Source organism: Alosa pseudoharengus, unplaced genomic scaffold (assembly GCF_046254945.1).
Source record: "Alosa pseudoharengus isolate Yale_2024_CS ecotype anadromous, Long Island Sound unplaced genomic scaffold, YU_APseudo_1.1 YU_APseudo_1.1_scf_5, whole genome shotgun sequence".
Classification (NCBI taxonomy): Eukaryota; Metazoa; Chordata; class Actinopteri; order Clupeiformes; family Clupeidae; genus Alosa; species Alosa pseudoharengus.
Genome location: NW_027468837.1, coordinates 26,993,995 through 27,017,720, shown reverse-complemented (window position 1 = coordinate 27,017,720; position 23,726 = coordinate 26,993,995). Strand labels below are relative to the sequence as shown.

The 23,726-nt window shown below is 39.6% G+C and overlaps 2 protein-coding genes and 1 non-coding gene across 3 annotated transcripts; 2 read left to right on the top strand and 1 right to left on the bottom strand.

Moving 5' to 3' along the window:
• Positions 1-1,187: 1,187 nt before the first annotated feature.
• tmbim6 (transmembrane BAX inhibitor motif containing 6) lies at positions 1,188-17,252 on the bottom strand. Its single transcript, XM_076268973.1, has 10 exons — positions 17,142-17,252; positions 14,075-14,177; positions 12,264-12,372; positions 9,429-9,549; positions 9,155-9,203; positions 8,158-8,255; positions 6,445-6,524; positions 4,417-4,517; positions 4,178-4,253; positions 1,188-3,122 (listed from the first exon to the last, which is right to left on the bottom strand). The coding sequence occupies exons 2-10, from the start codon at positions 14,128-14,130 to the stop codon at positions 3,099-3,101; spliced, it is 714 nt and encodes a 237-aa protein (XP_076125088.1). The 5' UTR covers positions 14,131-14,177; positions 17,142-17,252; the 3' UTR covers positions 1,188-3,098.
• A 1,486-nt stretch (positions 17,253-18,738) lies between these two features.
• LOC143105301 (small nucleolar RNA U13) lies at positions 18,739-18,835 on the top strand. The gene has a single exon (XR_012983417.1). It is a non-coding gene; the product is annotated as a small nucleolar RNA U13 (small nucleolar RNA).
• LOC143103845 (uncharacterized) lies at positions 18,770-23,713 on the top strand. Its single transcript, XM_076267686.1, has 6 exons — positions 18,770-19,726; positions 20,513-20,662; positions 20,959-21,045; positions 22,034-22,121; positions 22,406-22,511; positions 22,804-23,713. The coding sequence occupies exons 1-6, from the start codon at positions 19,637-19,639 to the stop codon at positions 23,213-23,215; spliced, it is 933 nt and encodes a 310-aa protein (XP_076123801.1). The 5' UTR covers positions 18,770-19,636; the 3' UTR covers positions 23,216-23,713.
• The last annotated feature ends 13 nt before the right edge of the window (positions 23,714-23,726 follow it).

Sequence of the window (23,726 nt, the reverse complement as noted above, 5' to 3'; positions counted from 1 at the left end):
AGGAGCTCAGTGATGGCCGTGTCAACATCTGGGAGCAGATCCCCCAGGACACTATCAGCCGTCTCATTAGGAGCATGCCCCGACGTCATCAAGCATGTGGGGGCCATACAAACTACTGAGTACCATTTTGAGTTGCTGCGATGAAATTTAGGCAAAATGGACTAGCCTGCCACATAATATTTTCACTTTGATTTTTGGGGGAGTCTGAAATCAGCCCTCTTCCAAAACACGACGTGGCATCCTTTTGTTCCGAACACATAACCCAGTCCATATCAGTATAGATATCCAGCATTATGTTTTTTTGCCATTGAGATCTGATGTGTTTTCAAAGTGTTTCTTACATTTTTTTGAGCAGTGAACTTCAAGATACCATTTCAGACTCAAAATCATGAACACAAAACCTTTGGTCTGAGGGAGGTGGCTATCTTCCAAACCATTACATCTTCACAGAATACTGACTGCTCTATTAAACTGTAGTGGTGACACTCTGAAAACTGCTTACCTGTAGGAGATTCTGAGGCCTGATTGTTGTCCTGATGAGGCAGCATAAGCTAGTTGAGTCCAAGGTCAGGTCAGGTTAATGAGGTCAGATAGGAGGAGGGAGCGGTGAATGTCAAACAGGAAACATTTATCTTTATCTCTCTTCGTGCATAGGCTACTACTTCATGTTCATTTGTTTCTATAATTTGGATAATTTCCCAAAGAACTTGATTGTTGTATACAGAGACGCTCTGCAACATGCCCACACAGCAACAGCAATGAAATCTGTGTTGCCACTTGTTTCATATAGACTCAGTTTTGTTTAGGCGCTCGGTCTTGCAATATCACAGACATAAAGGGGGATAGGTACCTTGGTGGCTGTTATACACACGTCTTTTAATTAAAGTAGCCAAACAAATGGTCCAATTTTCAGTGTCTAGAACAAAACAAAAAATCACAACCTTTTCAGATACTGAAATCTACATGTAAGATGACATTTTAAATTATAAGTAAATTCCACTGGTGGAATCAGAATGTAAGGGTATTCAAAACTAAGGGATCATGCGAGGAAACTTTCATCATATCAAGCTTTCAATGTTTTACTGTGCAACCATCTTTCTCTGCGGAAATCATCCCTGATAGCTCCTCCAGTCTGTAGACTGCTTGAATATTCTAGTGTGTTAACCACAGGTGATTTGACACAGGTATCATGTAATCAAAGTTTATTTTAACAAATTTTAACTCTTACATTAATTTATCTGAATTACAACAGCAATCCCTGGAAAAGCAAATAAAATAACAATTAATAAGGATTATCTTCACAGTTTAAGATATGCCTTGTTCACTGAAAGTCACTACAGACACTACAGTTAATTAGTAATTTGCTGATGATTCAGTAATTCAGATTCAGTATGTTGTTGTACTTGGCACTTTCTAAGAAAATAAAGCCTTCTGAATGAGACAATCACTTATGTCTACTGGGTGGATAAATAGGGCTGAATTGGGTTGGTATCAAAAATTATTTGTGGATAAACTTTACAACCCATAAAATAAAAACGGAAACAGCTGTGGTGACTGATGCTTTAGCAACTATGCACAGCGAGTGCAGTGCAGTGGTGGTTGAACAAATCCTCTCAAATGCGTCAAATAATTGGTCAAATTTACAGGATAAACATCTGGAAAAATATTACACTTTTCAAAAAAAAACGTGTTATTTCATTTTCATCACTTTCTCTACAGCATTGTGGACTACACCAATGGAAATCTTCACAATAACCACAGACATAAGAAAGTCCACAAAGTTTAAACAAAAAATAAAAAACAAAGAATCACATTTGAATAGATTTAGCTAATTTGACATTTCTATGTGCTTGCAATTACATGTAATCAATATAGTCTTATCAAATGTTGGCATGGTTGCCATTTGTTTTCTTTGTCTGAGATTAACTTTGAGCCAAATGCACTGTTGAGGGCTTGGAACACTCACACGGTGCTCAGTGATTTGAAGGGGGCATAAGTAGCACACAGAGAGGACTACTCTTCGCCAAATAAATAGAATGTCTCTTCCGTAATTAAGTCATGAACGTGATGCAGACAGCAGTGGTGTAACTGCAAAATTGACAGATTCTAAAGCAGCCTGTGAAACCTATAGGTTATGAACTGATTGGTAAAACTGTAAAAATATATATTTCTAGCTGGAAAAAAATGGTTGTCTTAAGTTGGTTACAAATATTAATAATGATATTAACAAGACATGGCAACAAAGGGTTAATGTCCTTCATTATGTATCATAGAATTCACTGTTCGAGACATTTTGGTCAAGCAAATAGTTAGATGAGACTGCACTCTTAAAACAAATGTGTTAGAAACAACACAAACAGTGTTGTCCCTATCAGGACATAAAAATTAGTTATTTTCAACACATTCGTATTAAGAGTGTGCTGACAATAATTCGTTTTAAGAGTGTGCTGACAATATTTATTGGATTTGTAAGGTTGGATGGCAATTGGAAGTCACCAAATTGCGGTCAGACGTGTCCTTGATGTTATATACAGTGGCAAACAACAAACAGAGGCCTCTAACTACACTAACTGGTTAAGGTGTTGGTTTTTAGGATCCTGCTATACAAAAAAAGAGATGTTTTAAATATGATTTGAGGCATTATTGTCCTACTCAAGGTTAGGATTAAATAGAGGCATTTAGATGTTAAGAGCTAAACTGTTCTGTTTGCGTTTCCCCTCAGAGGTCTCATAAAATAAAAAAACTCATTGGGGAGAAACACCATTAGTAGTAGTAATTCAACTACCCAAATAATTTTGCTTTAGTTCACATCATCATTTACACCATCCCTTCAAAAACAACTTTAAAATGCTACATCACAGGGACCTTTTCACATCATTACATCTAATCTCAGTCATCAACCTTAGCCTAAAGCTCAAACCCAAATCTTATCACTGATAATAATAATAATAATAATAATAATAATAACAATAATAATTAAGACACTATATTGAAGTAATTCAGAAGAATGAAACTCATAATGAAGCATTTAAGTGACTGCACCAGCAGTGTTCTCTGATGCCACGTTGGCTCACAGGTGGCCTTGATTCCAGTGATGTCTACTTCTTCTCCTTCTTCTTGTCCTTAACGAGAGAATAATTAAAACAAAAATTAAAACTAGTCAATCAAGAAATCAGTGTATTTACCAGTAAATCAACTAGATGTACTGCAAAGCAGTACAAAATATGACTGTTGCTCAGTCCTGCACATTCTTTCTGCAAAAATAAATCAAGCTTGTCAATTTGTCTCCATCTCCTACTCCAGCCCCTACTCTTGCAACTTTTGTGCAGTGTTGGGAACGTTACTTTAAAAAAGTAATTAGTTATAGTTACTCACTACTTGTTCCAAAAGGTAACTGAGTTAGTAACTGAATTACTCTAAAAGTAACTCGTTACCAGGGAAAGTAACTATCTGCGTTACTGTTACAACTGTTCAATCAATGCATAGTAACGCACCGCATTTAACGTCCAGTAACGTTAACGGCGTTGTAACGACGGGAAAAGTAATTAGTTAGATTACCCCGTTAGTGAAAAAATAACGTCGTTACCTAACGCCGTTCTTTTAAACGGCGTTATTCCAAACACTGCTTTTGTGTATGTAAAAGAGTGTGTGCATAGTGTGTGCTTGCCTGCATGTGTGTATGTTTTTATGTGTGAGCGCGTGTGGGTGTGTTTATGTGTGTGTGTGTGTGTGCGCGCGTGAGTGTTTGTGTGTGTGAGCGTGTTTATGTGTGCGTGTTTATTATGTACCTGTGATTATAACGCCTCATTTTTGCTTTTTCATTTTTAACTAGGTGGCGCTATACCTCAAATGAGACCAACATACGAAAAACAGTTGTTCATCCTAGGTGCCAGGTGAGCGACAGATAAAAACGAAAAACAATGGTTCCATGTCATCCTTATGGGGCAACATGCCCACCAAGTTTCGTGCAGCCTGGTCTTTCAGTGTACCAGGAATCGTTGACACAAATTCATGGAAGAAAAAAAAAAGTCCGACTAAACCTATATGACCACTACGCTAGCTACACTAGAGGCAGTCATAATGAATAAATGGATACACTGACAACTCTATAGTATCACATAACCACACAAAAACCATATTACTCTTAAAACAACCAAGCTTCAGAACAACCCCATACCTTCTCATTCATTGCCAGGATGACCATGAGCTTCCTAAAGATGGTCACAAAGTCCAGGAACAGATCCACACAGTGCCTGAGGACATGAAACATAACATGTTATCTGTCAACGTATCAGTAGGAATGTCAGACTGTATCAGATAGCTACATAGTATTGAATATGTCATATGTACTGAGCCCAGCCAAGCTACACACAGTGCACAATCAGCACTGAGCCCAAAAAGAGATGTCACACACACCAGATGTAATCCTTGTCTCCCATCTCAGCTTTCTCGATGATGAGTTGAGTGTCGAAGAGCACAAATCCACACATGATGGCCAGGCCTAGGTACACATGGGCCTAGATAGGGGGAAACCAAAATATCAGAAAGTGGAGTACGCATTCAAAGCAAAGTAGGCATATGTGCAAGCCAACACGAGCAGAAGAGATGTTGGTGATCAACAGGACGACTCGATCAAAGCCCTGGCATTGAATTGAAACAATAGTGGATTGAGTATTTGCTTGAGTGTAGATTTTTTAGACTTAGACATCTTTAAATTTTGCTCACGCTGACCTACACGAATTTCCCCTGGGGATCAATAAAGTATCTATCTATCTATCTATCTATCTATCTATCTATCACACATAAACGTTCAGATGACTCAGTTCCAGCAGCCACACCATGATTTTATCTGGCCTGAGCGCAAACTAGTGTTGCACGGCACAGCCCGGACATGACATGACATTTCACTTCTCTGGCATTTCAAAGTGATGCAACATTGCCAGATAAGAGTTATAAGTAGAATCTGGAAAAACCCCAAGACTTCCAATGCCGCTGGAACATTAAAAAAAACCTCACCCTCACTTCCTGTGGCTCATGCACACATGCCCCGGTAATGACGTGGTAACAACTAATGAATGGTACAAAATTGCCATAATCTTACAATCAAAAGTTTGCATCTCTGCAGTTTTCAGCTGAATTTGTAATCTTGATGATTTTGTGGGACGTGGGATGCATGATACATCAACACAACAGTGACCCCAGGAGGACAGCTCTAGGATTACACAGCACCCTGCATATTCAAGGTTCTGCTGCTATTTGTTTGTTTGTTTGCTTGTTTGTTTATTAAGGCCATTTAAGGCAATTTCAGCAACTAAGGCCATTTAATGGCCAGAGCATTGTGTGTTAGAAAAGTTTAAATATGTTTTTTTTTATTATTGCTAGTAAGATATTCTAAAACCTTCAAAGGTGGGACCTTATTAAAAACATCAGCTATAGAATTTTGATGAAAAAATTGTTGTCTTTTGGTTTTCAAGGCAGGACAACAGATCAAAATATGTCTCACCGACAGGGGCATTTTGGATAATGGAGGATCTTCACCACTTAATTCAAAACTATGAGTGAGAGTGAGTATAAACTATTTGATCGTGTCTGGATTGAAAAGAAAAAAAATAGTCTCTTCTTTACAGTAGGATGGATATTGTATAGCTTGTTGTTGGTACATTGGTCCCATTCAGATTGCCACTTATCTGTAATGTAAGAATTCCATATAGATTGAAGGTCTGAGGCAGGGATTTGACATTCTGTGACTTCTTCATTGAGGGCTTGCTTAGCAACACTGTCTCATTTCCCCTCAGACCACCTTGCTGCTGTAAACAATTTGCATGTTTATAGGTCATGCTATTGTTTCTGACCTAATAGGGGTCAGCTCAATCCTTTTACAGTGTTGGGTGGCATGGGTAAAGGGTAGAGATGGCATGATATCACTTTTTCATGCCCAATACCAATACCAAAACCTTGAGTATATGCGGATAGTACTGATATAAATGTGATTGTGGGCAGCCGTGGCCTACTGGTTAGCGCTTCGGACTCGTAACCGGAGGGTTGCCGGTTCGAATCCCGACCAGTAGGCACGGCTGAAGTGCCCTTGAGCAAGGCACCTAACCCCTCACCTCTCCCCGAGCGCCACTGCTTCACCTCACTGTGTGTTCACTGTGTGCTAAGTGTGTTGGGTTAAATGCAGAGACCAAATTTCCCTCACAGGATCAAGAGTATTTATGATATTTATTATGATGATAGTCTTTTCACAGGACAGGACTTAGCACGTTTTCCTAACATTAAGGAAGAAATAAATGGCTAATCTAAATCTAAAAATGGCATCTGGTTCATTCACAGCAGCCACAGCATAGATACCAGTTCACCAAAAATAGTTGATATGAAAGCATACCATTTTTGGTTTGTGTAAGCAGTAATGGAAGTGGTAGCAGCGGTGTGAAGGTCTCCTACCTTGAAAAGCATGACTGAGCCTAAGAACATGTTGAGGAAGGACACCAGCAGAAGAATGGACAGACCAGACATCAGAGAGCCTGCAAGAAGGAAGAGCAGTGTTGGTGTTTGGAGTTGTTGGTAAAACCAGTGAAGGAACTGGGCTGCATCACAGCATTATGGGTGTACACTGCGTCATTAAGAATCATAAGGCCAGGAGAAGGAACCATTTATAGTGCATCTATAAAATGTAGATACTGTATGCTTTAATCTCTGTCCAGACAAAGGCATTTTGCACTTTTTCCACTTGGTGGTTTTAAATAAAGCAACATCTTAACTGTCTGTACTAGCATTTTCCATATAGGGGTTGGACAGATCCTGGTGATATTTCAAACCCTGTATTGCCTAAGTCTAAGTTTGGACATAAATAAGAGTCCCAATGGTACATAAATCTTATATACACTATGGGCAAAAGTATTGGGACACCTGCACAGGAACTTCAACGATATTCCACTCTAATTCATTGACAATAATATGGAACTTATGGAAGCCTTCCGCCAGCCCAGTACATAAATAGAGAATATGCTAAATGGCTCATTTATTCCTCGCAAATCTGACTTCTTTTCATCGCAATTGTGAGTTTTATTTTTCTGTTCTTCACAGGAAAGTTTACAAAAATGTCAGCAACTTTGCAAACGTTAACATCACATCATTATTGGCTGATTTGTACGATAGTCATGCATTTTTACATACAGTATGTTCATGTCTGATCTTCAGGAACCAGGTGCTGGCGCTTCCCCAATGCCCATCCCTTGTCCCCTATTCCCCTTGCAAATGAGTCACCACTAACCTAGGCTACTATACTGTTATTTCATGATAAGTCGTCACTAGCTACCTAGAAGCGATGAGTGTTTACCACAACAAAATTCCAAGATGCATTCGGCAGCTGTTAGCTTATGCATTCAGATCAGACGAGAGGTAAAAAATGTTTCGGATGGTATGCTGTTCTCGCGGGGCATCTGTCATAACAGGGGGAATACTGATTTTGTCTTGCCTGTATCTGTGTGTGTATCTGTGTGTATCTCTGTGTGTGTGTGTGTGTGTGTGTGAGAGAGAGAGAGAATGAGTGAGTGATGACGTGGGGTGTGTTTGCTTGGCAACAGTAAACTTCTGCTAAGTATGTTCGACCTGGGGTTCAATAAAGCACTGGAGCTGGATTGGGAAGCGTCTTGGAAATTTTACTTTTTACTACATTTTAATTTTACTACATTTAATGTTGAGGTTACAACAACATCAGACATGGAACTATGTAAATATGCATGACTATCATGCAAATAAGTAGTAATGATGTATATGTTTGCCAACAGCACTTCTGAGGCAGAGGTGGCCTACATTCAAGGAATGAAGTCACAATTGCAAGAAAAAGTCCCAATTACGAGAAAAAAAAGTCAGAATTGAGAGAAATAAAGCCGCAAATGCAAGATTAAAAAAAGACAGAATTGCGAGAAATTAAGGATTTGCAATGGGATGTCATTGAAGTGTGTCTAAAGTCATGTTAGCATACCAACACAACAAAAAACGACGAATAACTCAGGACTGAAGGCGAAACTCAGTGACAGAAACTGTATGTTCAATAACATGGTGTGTCCATTATATTGTCCAACCTGTGTATAAGCAATTGATTATCTTTCAGGTGATGATTGTGTTCAAATGAAATGGTGGGTGTTTGTTTACCTCCCAGGAACAGGTAACTTCTGCGCTTGGCATAGAGAGCACTCAGGGTGAAGCAGAGAAAGATGATAGAGGTGCCCAGGAAGGCTGTGACAATGATGCTGCAGAGGGATAAAAGGGGAGAACATCAGAAAAATCACAAAATCAAAATGGCAAAGGGTCCAATCACAACACCTTTCCTGGCTACAGAGCCAATCAGACACCTGAATTGGAGCTGAGCGCCAATCAAAATTATGCTTTGTTTCAAAATCATGTTTGACACACATCTGATGGAAAGTTAAAAAACAGGGTACAACGCTTCACCATCACTAGACAAAAAGACAGGAATAAGGAAATGGGGTGTCCGTGCTCAGTCTGGACAGAGAAAGAATGTCTCTACTCTACCACATCAGTAGTCTGGTTACTGGCATATCTACACAACTGCTACACACACACACACACACTGCTACATGTGCCAGCACAAACACACAAGACCAATGACACAAATCACCCCATTCACTGCAGTGAGGTTGTAAAAGTGGCACATGGCACGTGGCATGAATAGCCTGAGCACATGCCCTCTGCTGTTTTCCTCAGGCATGGTTAATGAACTGTCGGACTGAGCAGACAGATATATGGCAGATAAGCCTCAGTGGACTCTGGCCTGGTTTCCTGCAGGAGGAGGGTGTCGTTTACACTGCCCTCAGGTTAACACCAGTATTATGCAACTTAACCGAGTGGATGTCCAGATCAGTGGGCAAGACTGAAGAAGTTAACCTCTAAAACCGCTGTACTTGGGAACATCAAGCATTCTAACGGTGAGTGTTGTAGACCAGTAACTGCATGTAGACAGCAAGCAGCTACTTTTACCCATATTTATACCAACCATGCAACATTTGGGGAAGCCAGAGATTCTGCATTCTAATTTGAATTGTGTACACAACTCTGTTGACACAGTTCAACAAGCTCTCCCCATACATTTGGCCTCAACAAATCACATGGAATTTCACCATACTCTTACCTTGGGTTAATGGTGATGACATAATCCATAGCAGGCCCAAGACCAACTCCTACAGACAAGGGAAAGAAAGACAACATTGAGACACAGCTGAGCAAAAGAGATCAGCCAGATGTAAGGATCTCTGGATAACCCTAGGTTAAATGTCCTTAATTAACCTATGCACTTAGTAATGGGTCTGGGACAAAAACACAAGCAAAATGAATAGATTGTCAATGTTGGATGATTTGTCTGACTCCAGCCAACCATGTGGCTTTTAGGCAGGTGTTGGTCTCACCTGTTAAGAAGGCGAAGCCGGCCAGGATGGCCAGTCTCTTCTGCTCAGTCTGCGGTGTGTGGGGAGTTATGGCCAGCCAACCAATCAATGCCAGCGACCCAAGCATGGACAGGATGCCAGCCTGTGGGAAACGAGATCAGTAAATTAAACATGTACAGATATGTGGCCAGAAACAAACACAGCATCATTACAAAAATGCACACAGAAAGATTTCTAAAAGGCAGATACAACCGATATAACAAGGGAAAACCAAAGTAAAGGTTGCTTTATGGATTACGGTTGTAGTACACACTAGAGTGTGGCTACCCGACCCGAGCCCGACGGGTCGGATCGGGTTCGGACAAATATTTAGAAATTGTAGTCGGGTTCGGACACATGGGGGCGATATGCATTGGAAGCTTTACATTTAAAAATTCCTTATTATGTTGGGTAACCAACAGGTCTGCTTTACATGATGCAAACGTTTGTTTTTTGAGAATAAAGTAAAATGTAAAAAAGACCTAATAGCTTTCTTCCTGTGTGCAAGATTTGTTTATCGTGACAACGCATTTCAGGCATGGCGCCTGAAATGCACACGCGTTGTCACGACTACATAAACAAATGGTTATGCACATTTTGCACATATGCACATAAGCACAGTCTTGGGTGACGTTAAAAAAAGTTGTTAGCTATCAGAAGATTTTAAGCTTATTTGCGTTGCATAGGCTACTGTGGTAAAGACAAAGGCTACCGGTAGGCTATAAGGTCGTCTCGTTCAACTGGATGAGGATTTCCTTGAGTTGCCCCAATTAACGTCGATATGGATCAGTGACAGAGGCACTGTAGTTTCAAAGATTGTTGCACTTCATTTCAAGACTTTTCGTCAATGGTAAGACAAGAATTCTATTTCAATAGGCTATGCTTGCTTGGGCCTTGTGTTAGTGTGCACTGTGTGTGACCTGCATGCGTGCACGCTCATCTGATTCTGTAGACAATTTGTTGTGCGTTTAATCACTAGCATGGGAATAACTGAGGCATCATCTGCGTCGGGCTCGGGTCGGGTTCGGACATAAAAAAGAAAATGCCTGTCGGGTTCGGACGCAACTCTGTCGGACGCGGGCCGGGTTCGGACAGAAATTTGCGGCCCGCACAACCAATTATTTATTCAAGCAGTGTCTTTCAGAAAATAAAATGAATGTGCTGTGCACACTGCTGGCATAAAGTCACCAAGATGGCTGGACTTGGTTGGCTGGAGTACTTCTGAGAGACATTCCTTTGGTTCTCACACATGCCAAAACTAGAATGTTATCAGGGCTCCAGACTAACTTTTTGCACTGGTTGCACTGGTGCGCCACAGCACAAAAGTTAGGTGCACCCAAATTTTCAACCTCATTGCATTTAACACCGCAGCAGGTTCACTTTTTTTCCCTAATTACTGTCCTATATAGGTTGTCCTATGACTTATGATTTACAATTCTACAAGAAAAGTAACTTAATGAAGTGTTGGTGCTTAAAGTGCTTCACTGAGCTAAAATTTAAACTTAAAACATCTCAAGATGTATTAAATAAAAATAACAGTGAGTAAATTAACTGTGCACGTCTTTTAAGGGCTTCAAACTGCACATCTCATGGCTCAATGTTTTACATACTATCCTTCATGATCTTTAGGCCTTGGCTAAACCAGCTCGCCATGCTAGCATCTTCCATAGAAATGTATTTGAGCACAATTTAAAGAGATGTTCCAAGTAGCCTGGGGGATTTCTATGTGATTTTGCAATGATGATTGCAATAATCATTTGACAGCGCCACAATGCAATTTACTTTTTAATTTTAGTATTTTTAAATTTTCAATAAGAACATGGTTAATGCAGTAACGAAATGGTAGGCCTATTATTATAGGCTATTGCAATGACTTGCCATGCTCGATCTAAATGTGTCCATTCAATTCACCGTACACAATGACCACTGTATACACGCAGGGAATATTCGGGCTTTAAATGTAGCAGCGATGTTCGGTTTGCTCCAAATACCGGATTAAATTGATTGATGCCATCAGAATGAGTTTACACAACTCGCGCGCAAAACGAATATTGCTGTTGAAAACCTGGTTATTCCCTGCATGTAACTGCGGTCAATGACACACTCCCTTTTCGGCGATATCTGTATCTCTGTCGTTCGCGAAGGCCTTGTATGCATTGTTCACAATTTTAAGACGTCTTTTCATCTGCAATGACTCCTACAAATTTGGCGCAAGTGGCATTCCTGTACGTCGGCTTTACGTTCAAACAATTTTTCTGGTGAATAATTATTTCGGACTGAACTTGGTGAAGGGAAGTTTCACTAGGCCTATCGTAGGCAACGATAAACTTGATCATCATCTCGGGCTCGTCTGATCGGTTTGCTGCTGCCAGCCGCTGAAAGGCAGTGGGGAGAGGGGACATTTATCTCGGCCTATGTGACCACACTGTATGCAACTACATCCACTCTGTTTATCTGACGGGTCTCTGACCTCCCTCTCTCTCTCTGCAGCACACACATTTTCAAATTTACACACAGGCACTGCCACCGCCAATCAGAGGGGAGGTCCCGCCCTTCCCGCCCTTGTTTAAACCACGATATTGGCCAAATATGTGTCTGTTATTGAAGCAAAGGTAGAGTTTCAATGCGGACACTTTTTCCTCTCTCGAATAGCTGGTCGCACCGGTGCGACCTCCGATTTTTTTTAGTCGCACTTCTGAAAAATTTGGTCGCACTCTGGAGCCCTGGTTATATAAGTGCATTTCAGATTTCAGACACGTTGTGAGGGTGGAGGTGTAATCTAAAGAGCCTGGTCCACTTCACGCAGTGATCCCGTACCTGGAAGATCCTGGTGACGACGTGCACATAGGCTCCAGCTGCCGCCACAAACATGCACACGGCCAGACAGGAGTACACATTCTTCAGGTGCTGCTGTGTAGAACGAGAGCTGCAGTGAAAGACAGAGAGGGATATCATGAGATACAAACATAGAAATAGAAAAAACAGGAAGGCTTTTTTTTTTTATTTGTAACTGAGTGAACTATTTTTTCTCCAATTTAAATTCAGATCAAGCCAAAGCAGGTTCTTGGTCAACACCCACTTTTCTCCACTCGGTGTGTGAAATATGACGGAGTCATGCAAATACAGCACAGGACAGAGCATGTATTCATTACTTAACTTATTGAGTGCCAAAAACGTAATATTACGTTTTTTCTTCCCATGCGTTGAGTGCCAAAAACGTAATATTACGTTTTTAGCTTTTTTTTTTAAATTACGAAACTAGACATTCTAACACACCTTATATGTGATTTTGGGAACTCTGTGATGAATGGAAATTAAATATGTGACGATCGCACAATCTGGACATTTTATCTGGACATTTTATCATAACTCGTTGCTGCTTTGGGTCGAATCACTGACGCATGCACGTCAGGTCAAAACCAGGCCATTTTCATGGGTCTATCACTAGGTGGCAGTCTCGCCAGGTCTCGCTGATCACTTCCCGGAAAGTTTACAGGGAACACTTCATATTTCATGAAAGACCATATCTCCATTTCTAAAAAAAGAAACAGCGATTTTGATGAAAACTAGCCACTGTTTAGCTTGGGATTTCTCAGGAACAGAGGCGTGTAGAAATACACGGTTTGCACCCACTGAGAGCTTAAAGTCTCACCTTTTAAACGAGCCATTGTATGTGTTCATAGCTATAACACAGAATATGCTGTGGCTGTACAAAAATCATCAACAACGGTCTAGATTGCTGGCACTCTAGGACAAAGCTTCCGAAAACAGCTTGGCATTCAATGAGTTAAAACTCTCAGGGTGCGCATAGCCTCTGCTGTCGATCAAAGTCTTCTAACAGTCCAGAAGAAGAAGACAAAAACAACCCATCACATCAATCAAAACATCTGCCACTAGACTGCAGTCTTTTGTAGCTGTGTGGGTCCTAGAAAACTTCAAGTCAGTGTAGCTATGTAAGAAAGTCAAAAAAGTAATGTGTAGCTGGTTAACTCCTTAAAGAAAGATTTCAAAGTAGTTAATGAGTTGTTAATGCGTTGAGTATGAGTAGTTAATGCGTTTTTAATGCATGATTAGGCTATATCCTCTACATTTACATTTTATTTACATGTATTAATTTAGCACTGTTGTCCAAAGTGACTTACATGTCAGCTATATTACAAGGGATACTTTTATATTACATTATTATTATTATTACTACATTACTGTTATATTACATTGACCCCAGAGCAACTTGGGGTTAGTTAAGTGCTTTGCTCAAGGGCACAGCAAGGGAAGCCAGGAATTGAACCTACAACCTTTCAGGGTACTGCCACTAGCCCAGCTCCTTAACCACTACACTACCACTGCCCCAACATGAAGCAGGTAGGTGCAATATTGTTCTATGACATGTTGTTCCCTTAGAATTATGTGGTTCTATTTGTCAAAATTGAGTCAATGCCATATTCTTACTCTGTAGCAACGTCATGAGGGGAGATAAGGTTTTTCTTGAAATTATATGCATTTTTGGACATATCTAAAGAGGCTTGTTCAACTAAAAATTTGAAGCTCAATATCTCAGAACTGGTTTGAGTACTTGGGGTATTTTGCTAATGACAAAAAAGTGTCACAGTTAACAAGTTCACACTTACATTTGAGAGAATTTAAAAAGGGCATCAAAGTTGATGTTGCGGTCAAATACATTCATCTTGGCTTTCCCTCTGGACAGGTTCACCAACGTAGAATTGAAGCAAGCTGGATACAAAGCAAAGACATTACCTACATATAAATACTTTACTTACAATGGCAAAAACTATCAGTCAATATCAGTTTCTTCTCCAATAACATCTACCTTATATACTACAACCCCAAAAACAAAAAAAGTTGGGAAGTTGTGTAAAATGTGAATAAAAACAGAATGTAATAATCTGCAAATCTCTTAAACTCATATTTAGTTACAAAAGGGACACAGACAACATTAAATGTTGAAAATGACAAATCTGACTATTTCATGGAAAATATATGTTCATTTTGAATTTGATACCAGCAACATGTTTCAAAAAAAGTTGGGACGGGGGTAACAAAAGGCTGAAAAAGTTGTGTAATGATAAAGTAAACTAAAGGAAAAAATTTTCACAACTAATTAGAGTAATTGGCAACACAATTGGATATGAAAAAGAGCATCCCAGAGAGGCAGGGTCTCTTAAAAGAAAAGATGTAGGAGTGTTCATCACTCTGTGTAAACCTGTGTGCACAAATGATGAAACAATGTAATTTTCATGCTTCTTAACATGAAATTGTGAAATATTTGGGGAGTGCATCATCTACAGGACATACTATTATTAAAACATTCAGAGAATCCAGAGAAATATTTGCAAACAAGGGAAAGAGCTCAAAAACAAATTGGATGGCCGTGGTCTTTTGGACCCCAGATGGCACTGCATCAACACCAGACCTGTTTCCAGATCAGTCATTGTATGGGCTCAGGAAAACCTTGGATAACCATTGTCTATGTGCACAGTTTGATACTCAGTTCAAAAACTCCAACCAAAATTAACAGGTAAAATTGTATTGAGACATGATACAGGAAATACCACCGTCTCATCTGGGCCTGAGCTTGTTTAAAATGGACTGAGGTAACATGGAAAAAGGTCCTGTGGTTAGTCCAATCTTTTTGGAGATCATAGAGTCATCTGGGCTAAAGAGGAGAGGGCCTATGCAAATATCCAACCCATCCAACTTGTTTTAGTGTTCAGTTCGAGACCCAACATCTATGACGGTGTGGAGGAGTATTACTGCCTACAGCATGGGCATCTTGCACATTTGGCAAAGCACAATCAATTCTGAATGATGTATACAGGATTAGAGCAACATATACTACAATCCAGACAATGTCTTTTCCAGGGAAGACCTTGAATATTTCAGGAAAACAATGCCAAGATGAATTCTGCACATATTTAAATATTATTTCTCCATAGAGGAAGAGTCCATGTGCTAAAATGGCCTGTCTGCAGTCCAGATTTGTCAAATTATGTGCATAATGGAATGAAAAACATGACTAAGAATATCCCATGTTGAGCAACTGAAATCTTATATCAGGGAGTAATGGGACAACATTGAATTCTCAAAACTAGCAAATGATCTCCTCAGTTCCTAAACATTTACAGAATTTTGTTAAATGAAGAGGTTAAGCAGCACAGTGGTAAACATGCTCCAGTCCCAACTTTTTTTGAAACATGTTGCTGGCATCAAATTCAAAGTTAATATATATTTTCCATGAAATAGTCCAAATTTTCATTTTCAACATTTGATATGTTGTCTATGTCTTTTTTGCTGCTAAATGTGAGTTTACGAGACTTGTATTTTATCACATTCTGTTTTTATTTGCATTTTACACAACTTTTTCTGTTTTGGGGTTGTAGAACCGGTTGAACTTGTCATGCCATTCAAGACTTGCTGTTGTTGCCTTTCAAGTTTTCTTGTCCCGCTGATCTTGAGGAAATCAAGTATGCTTAAGCAGGAGAGATAACTGAACCTGGATACGCATATGTAGTATCGTACACTTACACAAGAACACATATTAATTCCTCGCGTTTAGATTAGGCTACATAAGTGCGACTGAGTTATGATTTCAATGAAAAGCTGGATTGGTCTAGGCCTGGTCTCCCTTTACAGAGCTAGCAACCTGACCTAGCAAATTATTTAACTGCAGTCTCCCAGTCCAAAAGCTTAACGTAAGTCAAACATTTAAAGCAATGTCAGCAATGCTTAATTTAGAGGCAAAGATAAAGAGTAAAGTTAGTATGTGTTGATGTTCTCAATCGATCTAGTAGGAACCAACACACAAATTAATTTTATGTGCAACTTTCACCTTAGGTTTGCACTGCCGTTGAATAATCTTACAATACAAGCTGAAGTCGTCGTCCTCATATGTTAACAGTTCGTTACCTTAACGCATTAGTCAAATATATTGTTAACAAACTGACAATAATTCAACTATAAAAGATTCGTATCTAAATGTGAACTATTTGCATGCTAACATTAGCCATAAGTTCCGGGGGGCGGTGGTGATGATTACGGTCATCAAGCTTCCTTGGGAGAGGCAGTTGTTGTTTGCTAATCGACATGCTAAAAATAATAGCACTCATATGCTAGTTAGCGTTACATTTAAAATACCCAACCTTATCCATCACGTCGTGGTAATACTCAGATGATTGTGTGATGGCTAAAAAAAGACGTACCGGTAGTTAATTCTGACAAGTTCCGATGTGGTTGACAACGTATCGCTGACCTCAAACAAACTCAAAACGAAGGCAACTTAATGCTAACGTAACACCCACCGCTCGCTTGGCAAGCGAACGTAGTTTAGGCTAGAAGCTAGCTAACAACGCTTTGCGTAATAGCTGACACACATGGTCAACCAAATCGTCGTTTACAACACATCTTGGACACTAGAAGGTTGTTTTTTCAAGTAAATCGGACATTCACTTCTATATAATGCTGCGGGTTAGGCCTGTTAACTTAACTGTCAGTCACGTTAGCTTACGTTAGCTAACCTTCGCAAGCAAGCAAGTGTTCACAAGCTAACGTTAGCAAAGAGATTCGAGATTCATCCCTTCTAAATGTACGACTCGTGCAAATCAAACAAAAAACACAAATCTATACCTTTACAGAATACTTAACTCGTTCTAAATAAATTGTGTGTCGAAGATCACTTACACGGGCGAAAAAGGCCTTTCTATAAATCCACTTTCGACTGTTGCTCCGTCTGTTCTTCTTCACCGTCTTCTTAGCTTGACACGTATGTTTAGAGTGTACGTGATGACATCATAATTATGTGCACGATGGAACTAGAGGCAGAGCCGGAACACTCCAGAGAATGTACTCCCAGCTAGTGCAACAGTTGATGCAACCACATTCTCTGATGCAACATAACGTCAACATAACATAACAAAGTTGAATGTTCTTGAACTTTCGCGAATTGGAAATAGCTTGGCTTCAAAGAATAGGTAACATATAGGCCTTTGATGAATCTAATCTAATTCCATCTTCATTCATCTAATTTTGGTAGGTTTAGCCTAACGCTGTCTGTTTCCAGATAGAAATTGTGATTTCAGGATTTGGACAATTTCCACAAAATAGGCCGTTTTAAAACATAGGCAGGGTACAGTGTCATGAACAAACAACGAGTCGCGGAATTTTCTAAATGTAGGCCTACTAATATGGCGAAATACACCACTACCGAAATTGGTAGGCCTACAGTAGGCTACTGTATGTTTGATCTAGGCTATGAGCATTTACGAACCAACAATCCTACAAAAAAATAACTGCACTATAATCTACGGCAAGTGTCAAAACAGCAGTTTTGGAGAAATTATTTGCAGTATGCAGGAAATGCAATATTTTGGACATTAAAATATTATTGTAGGCAACTGCAGTATATTTTGAATAGTAAAACTGCAGTTATTTTTTTGTAAGGGGTAGCCTAGGCCTACTTTTCCATACAAAGTAGCCTACACGGACACGGAGTGGGGGCATGAGATATAGCCTAGTCCTAAAGTAAGCTCGCTCTAACGCCTAAGTTGCATCATAATTGAGACATTTTGTCAATCTGTGATATCAAGTCATCATTTGCTTTTGCATTCCCAGAATAAATGTTAAGGTGACGAAAATACCATGCCATAGAGCAGTGTTTCTCAAACTTTTTCAGACCAAGGACCACTTAATCAATAAAAAAAACCTCACGGACCACCTAGCTAAAAAAAAGAGTAGACCTACTTAAATAGTTACTTACACAATAGGCTTACTCACTGAGCCACGTTGCTTATTTTCTTTGCACCTTGCTTATTGTGTCAGAGGATTCATATGATTTAAACTGGCATAACTTACATAGGCAGCGTTGCAGAACTGTTTGGATTTACATACATGTTGGTTCAATATGGCAAACAACTCATCTATATTATATTTTACCACGCCTGCTCGCGGACCACTTGGGATAGCTTGCGGACCACCAGTGGTCCCCGGACCACACTTTGAGAAACACTGCCATAGAGCAGCGAGCAACAGAGTTGTCCTACTCGTTATTGGCCAATCCTGGCCTCCCACAATGCATCTGTTTCTGATATCTGTTGTTTCAGACCACGGATCTCTTCTTTAAAATTCACAATGTCAGCGAACTCATTGTGCGTAATGTTGAGAATTATACATGGTAGCATGTGTGTGTACTTAGACCTTAGTATTATATAGATATAGAATCACCCTTATGCTGACGCTTATGTATTCTTATAAATATGTCCTCAGCCCTAGCAGTCGTCCGATCCTTCTAGGTCATACACGTGATGATTGGTCGATACACGATGTTTTCGTGAAATGTGCAGCCTTCTTGTTACGCTTGGCACACGACCCTTCTGACTTAAAATGTGAAAGGTAATGATTTGTGAGGTATAATGTGTAGGTGTAGATTAAATCTTAAAAAGGGAAGTAAAAATGTTTCCGTTTTTACTAAACGTTTAATAGCACTCTACCATCAGTGGGCAACCTTTTCCCTGTTTTTGTCTGTCACTGATATTACGCGAATGAAGATAGCCTATCAATACATCGGACAGAAAATAATGTGGCATGAATAAATAACCAACATGTTGCGCTTTTGTTTTCAGGCATCCACTTTAGCCGCATCTTTCTTAGTGCACGGTCGGATCTTCTTGTCGGCTTAATTTAAAAACGTAAAAAATGTAGCCACCAGGTTCAGAGAAAGCGGAGATAAAAAGTCACCTGGCATTTTGCCTTTCACTTTGCTTTTCACTGACTTTTGCTTTCTGCCCGCAACATAATGCTCGTGTTTGTGGTGGGTGCCTGCTGACCTTCCAACTTCCTAAATAGCCTTATTTCATCTATTGCTCACATTTCCATCAGCATGACAGACCACCGTTGCCTGAATATGAAGACTAAAGATATGCATCTTTATTCTTTCATTCTTTAAGTCTGTCACACCCCCCTCTTAAGTGCACAAGGAGAGCCCTCTCTATAGTTACAATACAGTAAAGGAGTGGATGGGAGGGGGAGTCTGCTACTCTATCCTTGCTTTCCTGTGATCATGTGTATGCTTTCATATTTGCATGAGGAAGTGGAAGTAGCATCATTCATCTGGGTTTGTATTAGGCCTTGAAAGGTGCAATTGAGAAACAGATAGAGGGAGTAGCATTGAAAAGACAAACATGTCAAGGTCTGGATTAAGGGGGTTTAGCACATATTTGTCAACCAGAGAAAATGGCCTCCTCGTCAGCTTAATTGGAGCAGACTGCAGTGTGAGTATCACCAATTCTGTCTTCTCCCTTTTCTTTTCCTTATCTTCTTTTCTTCTCAGTTCCTCCACAATCTCATTTTGGTCAATACTTTCTTCTAAATGCAACATTAGAAATACTGATTCACTAGTTGTTGATTAGTTGTAGGGGTCAATCAAAAATCCAACTATTACATGAAAGTAAACCACTGTGCTTTCTGTTAAACAAATAAGGAATTGAACACTAAAACTTACATTTGAATTAAACACATAGGGTCCGTTAGAATTTGCTTTTTATTTTGTGGCCTACTAATAAACTTGTTATAGGCCTATCTCAGTTTGCTGAGGCAAAACCTGTTGGATTATTACAAGAACAATAAATCATAACTTTGTTAAATTCCTTTAGAATGAATGTGATACAAGTTGTCATATCCCTTTCTCTTCTGCTGATCTGTTTTTGGACCTAATTTGCTTACTGATTAGTTTGACTTCCTGCTTGTCTGGGTTTGATCATTTAACTGACAAATAGTTTGACATTTAAATAAACTGATGTATACTTCCATCAGAACTGAACACTATTGCATTCATATATCTTTCATATGTCTATATCACGTATAGGATAGTCTGCTTGTACCTCAATTTTTTCCATTTCTTTGTGAGTATAACTTATTGTTAAAGCAAATGTTTACCACAGACTAGATATTACATTACCACATGGGTGGATGTATGAATGGCATGTTGGCATTTTTGTAAATATGTTATGGGGGTGGGGGGTTATCTGCATTTGTAAACCTTTGCATATGTTTTTCAGATACTGGCATCTGCAGTAGTCCAGCTTGTATTGGTCAGCCCTGCTCATAAAGGTCAAAGGTTAGCATGGAAGGTCCATGCCTGCGGGGTTGCATGTTTAGTGCAGGATCGAAATGTGCACTCTGCATTCATACGCCTTTACTGTGTCAAGGTCAGCATACTTACTGATACTTACATACTTACTGGTATTTATATTCATCCGAAGCTTAAGCTGTAGAAAAAGCATGCCACAACTTATTAGCACTCAGCGTATAATGTTATGTATCAGCACTTTGTAACTTCAACATTTTGTAACTTGGTTTTTGAAAAGTGCTATATAAATACAGATTATTATTGTTATTATTATTATTATTATAATTGTTTAGTTACTATGTGTTATTTTGTGTTCATGGATGGTAGCATAAACTATATGAAAATCATTGACTGTAACTTTCTATTACCCTTTAGAAAGCTAAATTGCTATGGGAACAGGAGGTCTACACCCCTTTTAAGTACTCAGCACCACATCCGTATTTCCACAGTTTCCCGGGAGACGTGAGTGACATACTTCAAATATCAATGTAACAACACAAAAACAAACAAGGAAAACAAAAATGTCTCAGTCTAGCCTGGGAGAACTCAGACGAACCTGTTAGCAAATTTTAATTTGCTCTGCAGGTCAGTCTGGCAAGGAGGCCATTGACACCCATTTCCAATGTTCCAAAAACCCAAGCACCAATCACAATCGCTTATCTGGCATGGGGCGGGTTTTATATGATTACATTACATTACATTACATTACATTTAGCAGACACTTCTTGACCAAAGTGACTTACATATTATGTCAGCTATATTACAAGGGATCACATTGTCCCCGGAGCAACTTGGGGTTAAGTGCCTTGCTCAAGGGCACAACAGTGGAAGCCGGGAATTGAACCGACAACTTTCAGGCTACTGCACGCTAGCCCAGCTCATTAGCCACTACACTACCACCGCCCCCATATGATGACAGATAGAGCAGTGCATTCAACACAACCAATGACAGCACTGATGGCCACAGGGTTAAAAAGATATGGATGTGTATTTTCTTTTTAATTGAGTAAACAACTGCCTTTAAAACCTTTGTTTACAAGAGAGATTTAATTGCTGCACTTCTAAAATTATTTGGTAGGAGTTAAATGCATCAAATTTAAAAGTTTAATTTCACTGCTGTTAAGCCCCTGGAAGTCGGAAGTCAGTGAAGCCTTTCCAGACCCACGTTCAATCTCATTTGAGATTTGAGAAGCAGTCTGGTGTTAGCCAGGCTAGTTTCAGTCTCTTCAGAGTGCCTATCAGCATCACCTTCGTTTTATCTCACATTGTACACTTCTGTATATGCTGCACATTGTATATTGCTTGTGCATACTGTTTGTATAGCAGCCTATAATACGTGCCCCAATTTCCCTCACAGGATCAAAAGAGTATACTATACTTTTTATATTTTACTATTGTGAAGTTGTTGGTGATACTGCCATGTCAATTTTCAACTGGGTTCTATGGGCAGGACTGCAATGCTGGATTGAACTTTGCAGATGAGGAGGAGGCTGAGAAGTTCCTGTCTGCTGTACAAACATATGTCGACAGCTGCATAAGTCTGTGCACACCAACACATATACACATATCCAGACACATTTACATGCATTTGTTCTTGATCATCTATACGTAAATTGTATACAATATCAATATCATACACAGTTATGCAGTAACATGATTGTCCAATCATGTCACAAGAATTTATTTCATGAAATCTTAGGACTTTTATTCCATCTGTGACAGCATTTGAGGTTCACATCTCTGAAGTTATGTCTCTCTTTCTTTTACAAATACCTTTTGATGCTCATGGCCCTCTGTATTTCAATACTGTTGTGTACTGCAGCTCGGCCTCAGGTGCTGATAAGGACCCAGAGTCTGGACTCCACATCAGGACGACTTCTGTGGGAGAACAGGAACAAAAGTCAGCTGAATTCACCAACAGACCACATGTGAGCATCGCTGTCACTGCGAATATGTGCGAATATGTGAAACATAGTCTTGTAGATAAATGCAGTCATAACCATGCATCATATTTACAATATTATATTATCTCATATTTATATATTTATAGTTTCAGGTGGAAATCAAAATAGACGTGTACACATTTGAATTATTGATGTATCATGCAATACAATCAAACACCCAAATATCTTATGCCTTCTTGATTTGTGACAAATGTCACTAATATGTGATGTTACACTTAACAGTATAATGGGTGGCTGTATGTCTTGTATTTTTAAGGCCAGCACCTGCTTCACCACAGAGGAGAATCGTGTTCACTCTCCCTCCAGATGTCACAACAAGAACACATTCTGTGGAACATGTTCTATCTAAACCCTCCACACACCCTCCACACACCCTTCCCAAACCCAGGAGAGAGTCTTTGCCCTTGGCAATAAGGAAAGGCCCGCTACCCTCTGTGCCAGTCCATGCCAAAGAAGCCTCTGTGGGCAATAGGAACAGAAGAAGTGAAAATGCTCAGAGCTCAGCCCCGGGGAGCTCTCTGCCCTTGCCACAATGGGTGCCACCCCCACCCTCTCACCAGGCACCTAGGGCCCCATGTTATAGCCTGCTGCTCAGCAAGGACACCGGTCACAGGGCCCTCACTGGAAGGGATGCTTTCTCCATGGTGAAGCGTTTTGACAAGGAATGATCTGCAGTAAGTAAGGAGCTGAAACTCAAGTGAGTGAAGTGAGTGAGGATCACTAACCCTCTCAGTCACATAAAAGTAGATACACGTTGACCTTATACTGTTATGTAACAATTAAATCAGCAGTAAGGCTGTGCATCCATGCTGAGGATAAGAAAGAGGATTGACCTGATACATTCTTTTTTTATATTGTACACAAATAAAATTACATATTTGTTCATCTTTTTTCTCTCTTGAACCCTACAATTTGTCCTGTTTCTCTACACACAGAAAATTATTTTAAATAACAGAAGTCAAGACCTATAATATAACTTCAGCTTCATACACAAGAGATACCTTTATTATTTTGTAATGGTTTTATGAAAAGTAATAGTTGTGCTTGCTTGCGTAGTCCTTGTGAATGAAAATCATGGTGCTTTGTGTAAGAAGTTTTCTGTTGAACAGAAATTCATCTATGCCTGTTGAATGACTTAATGCTACTTGAGAAGACTAAACAGACCTCTGCTTATGTGAA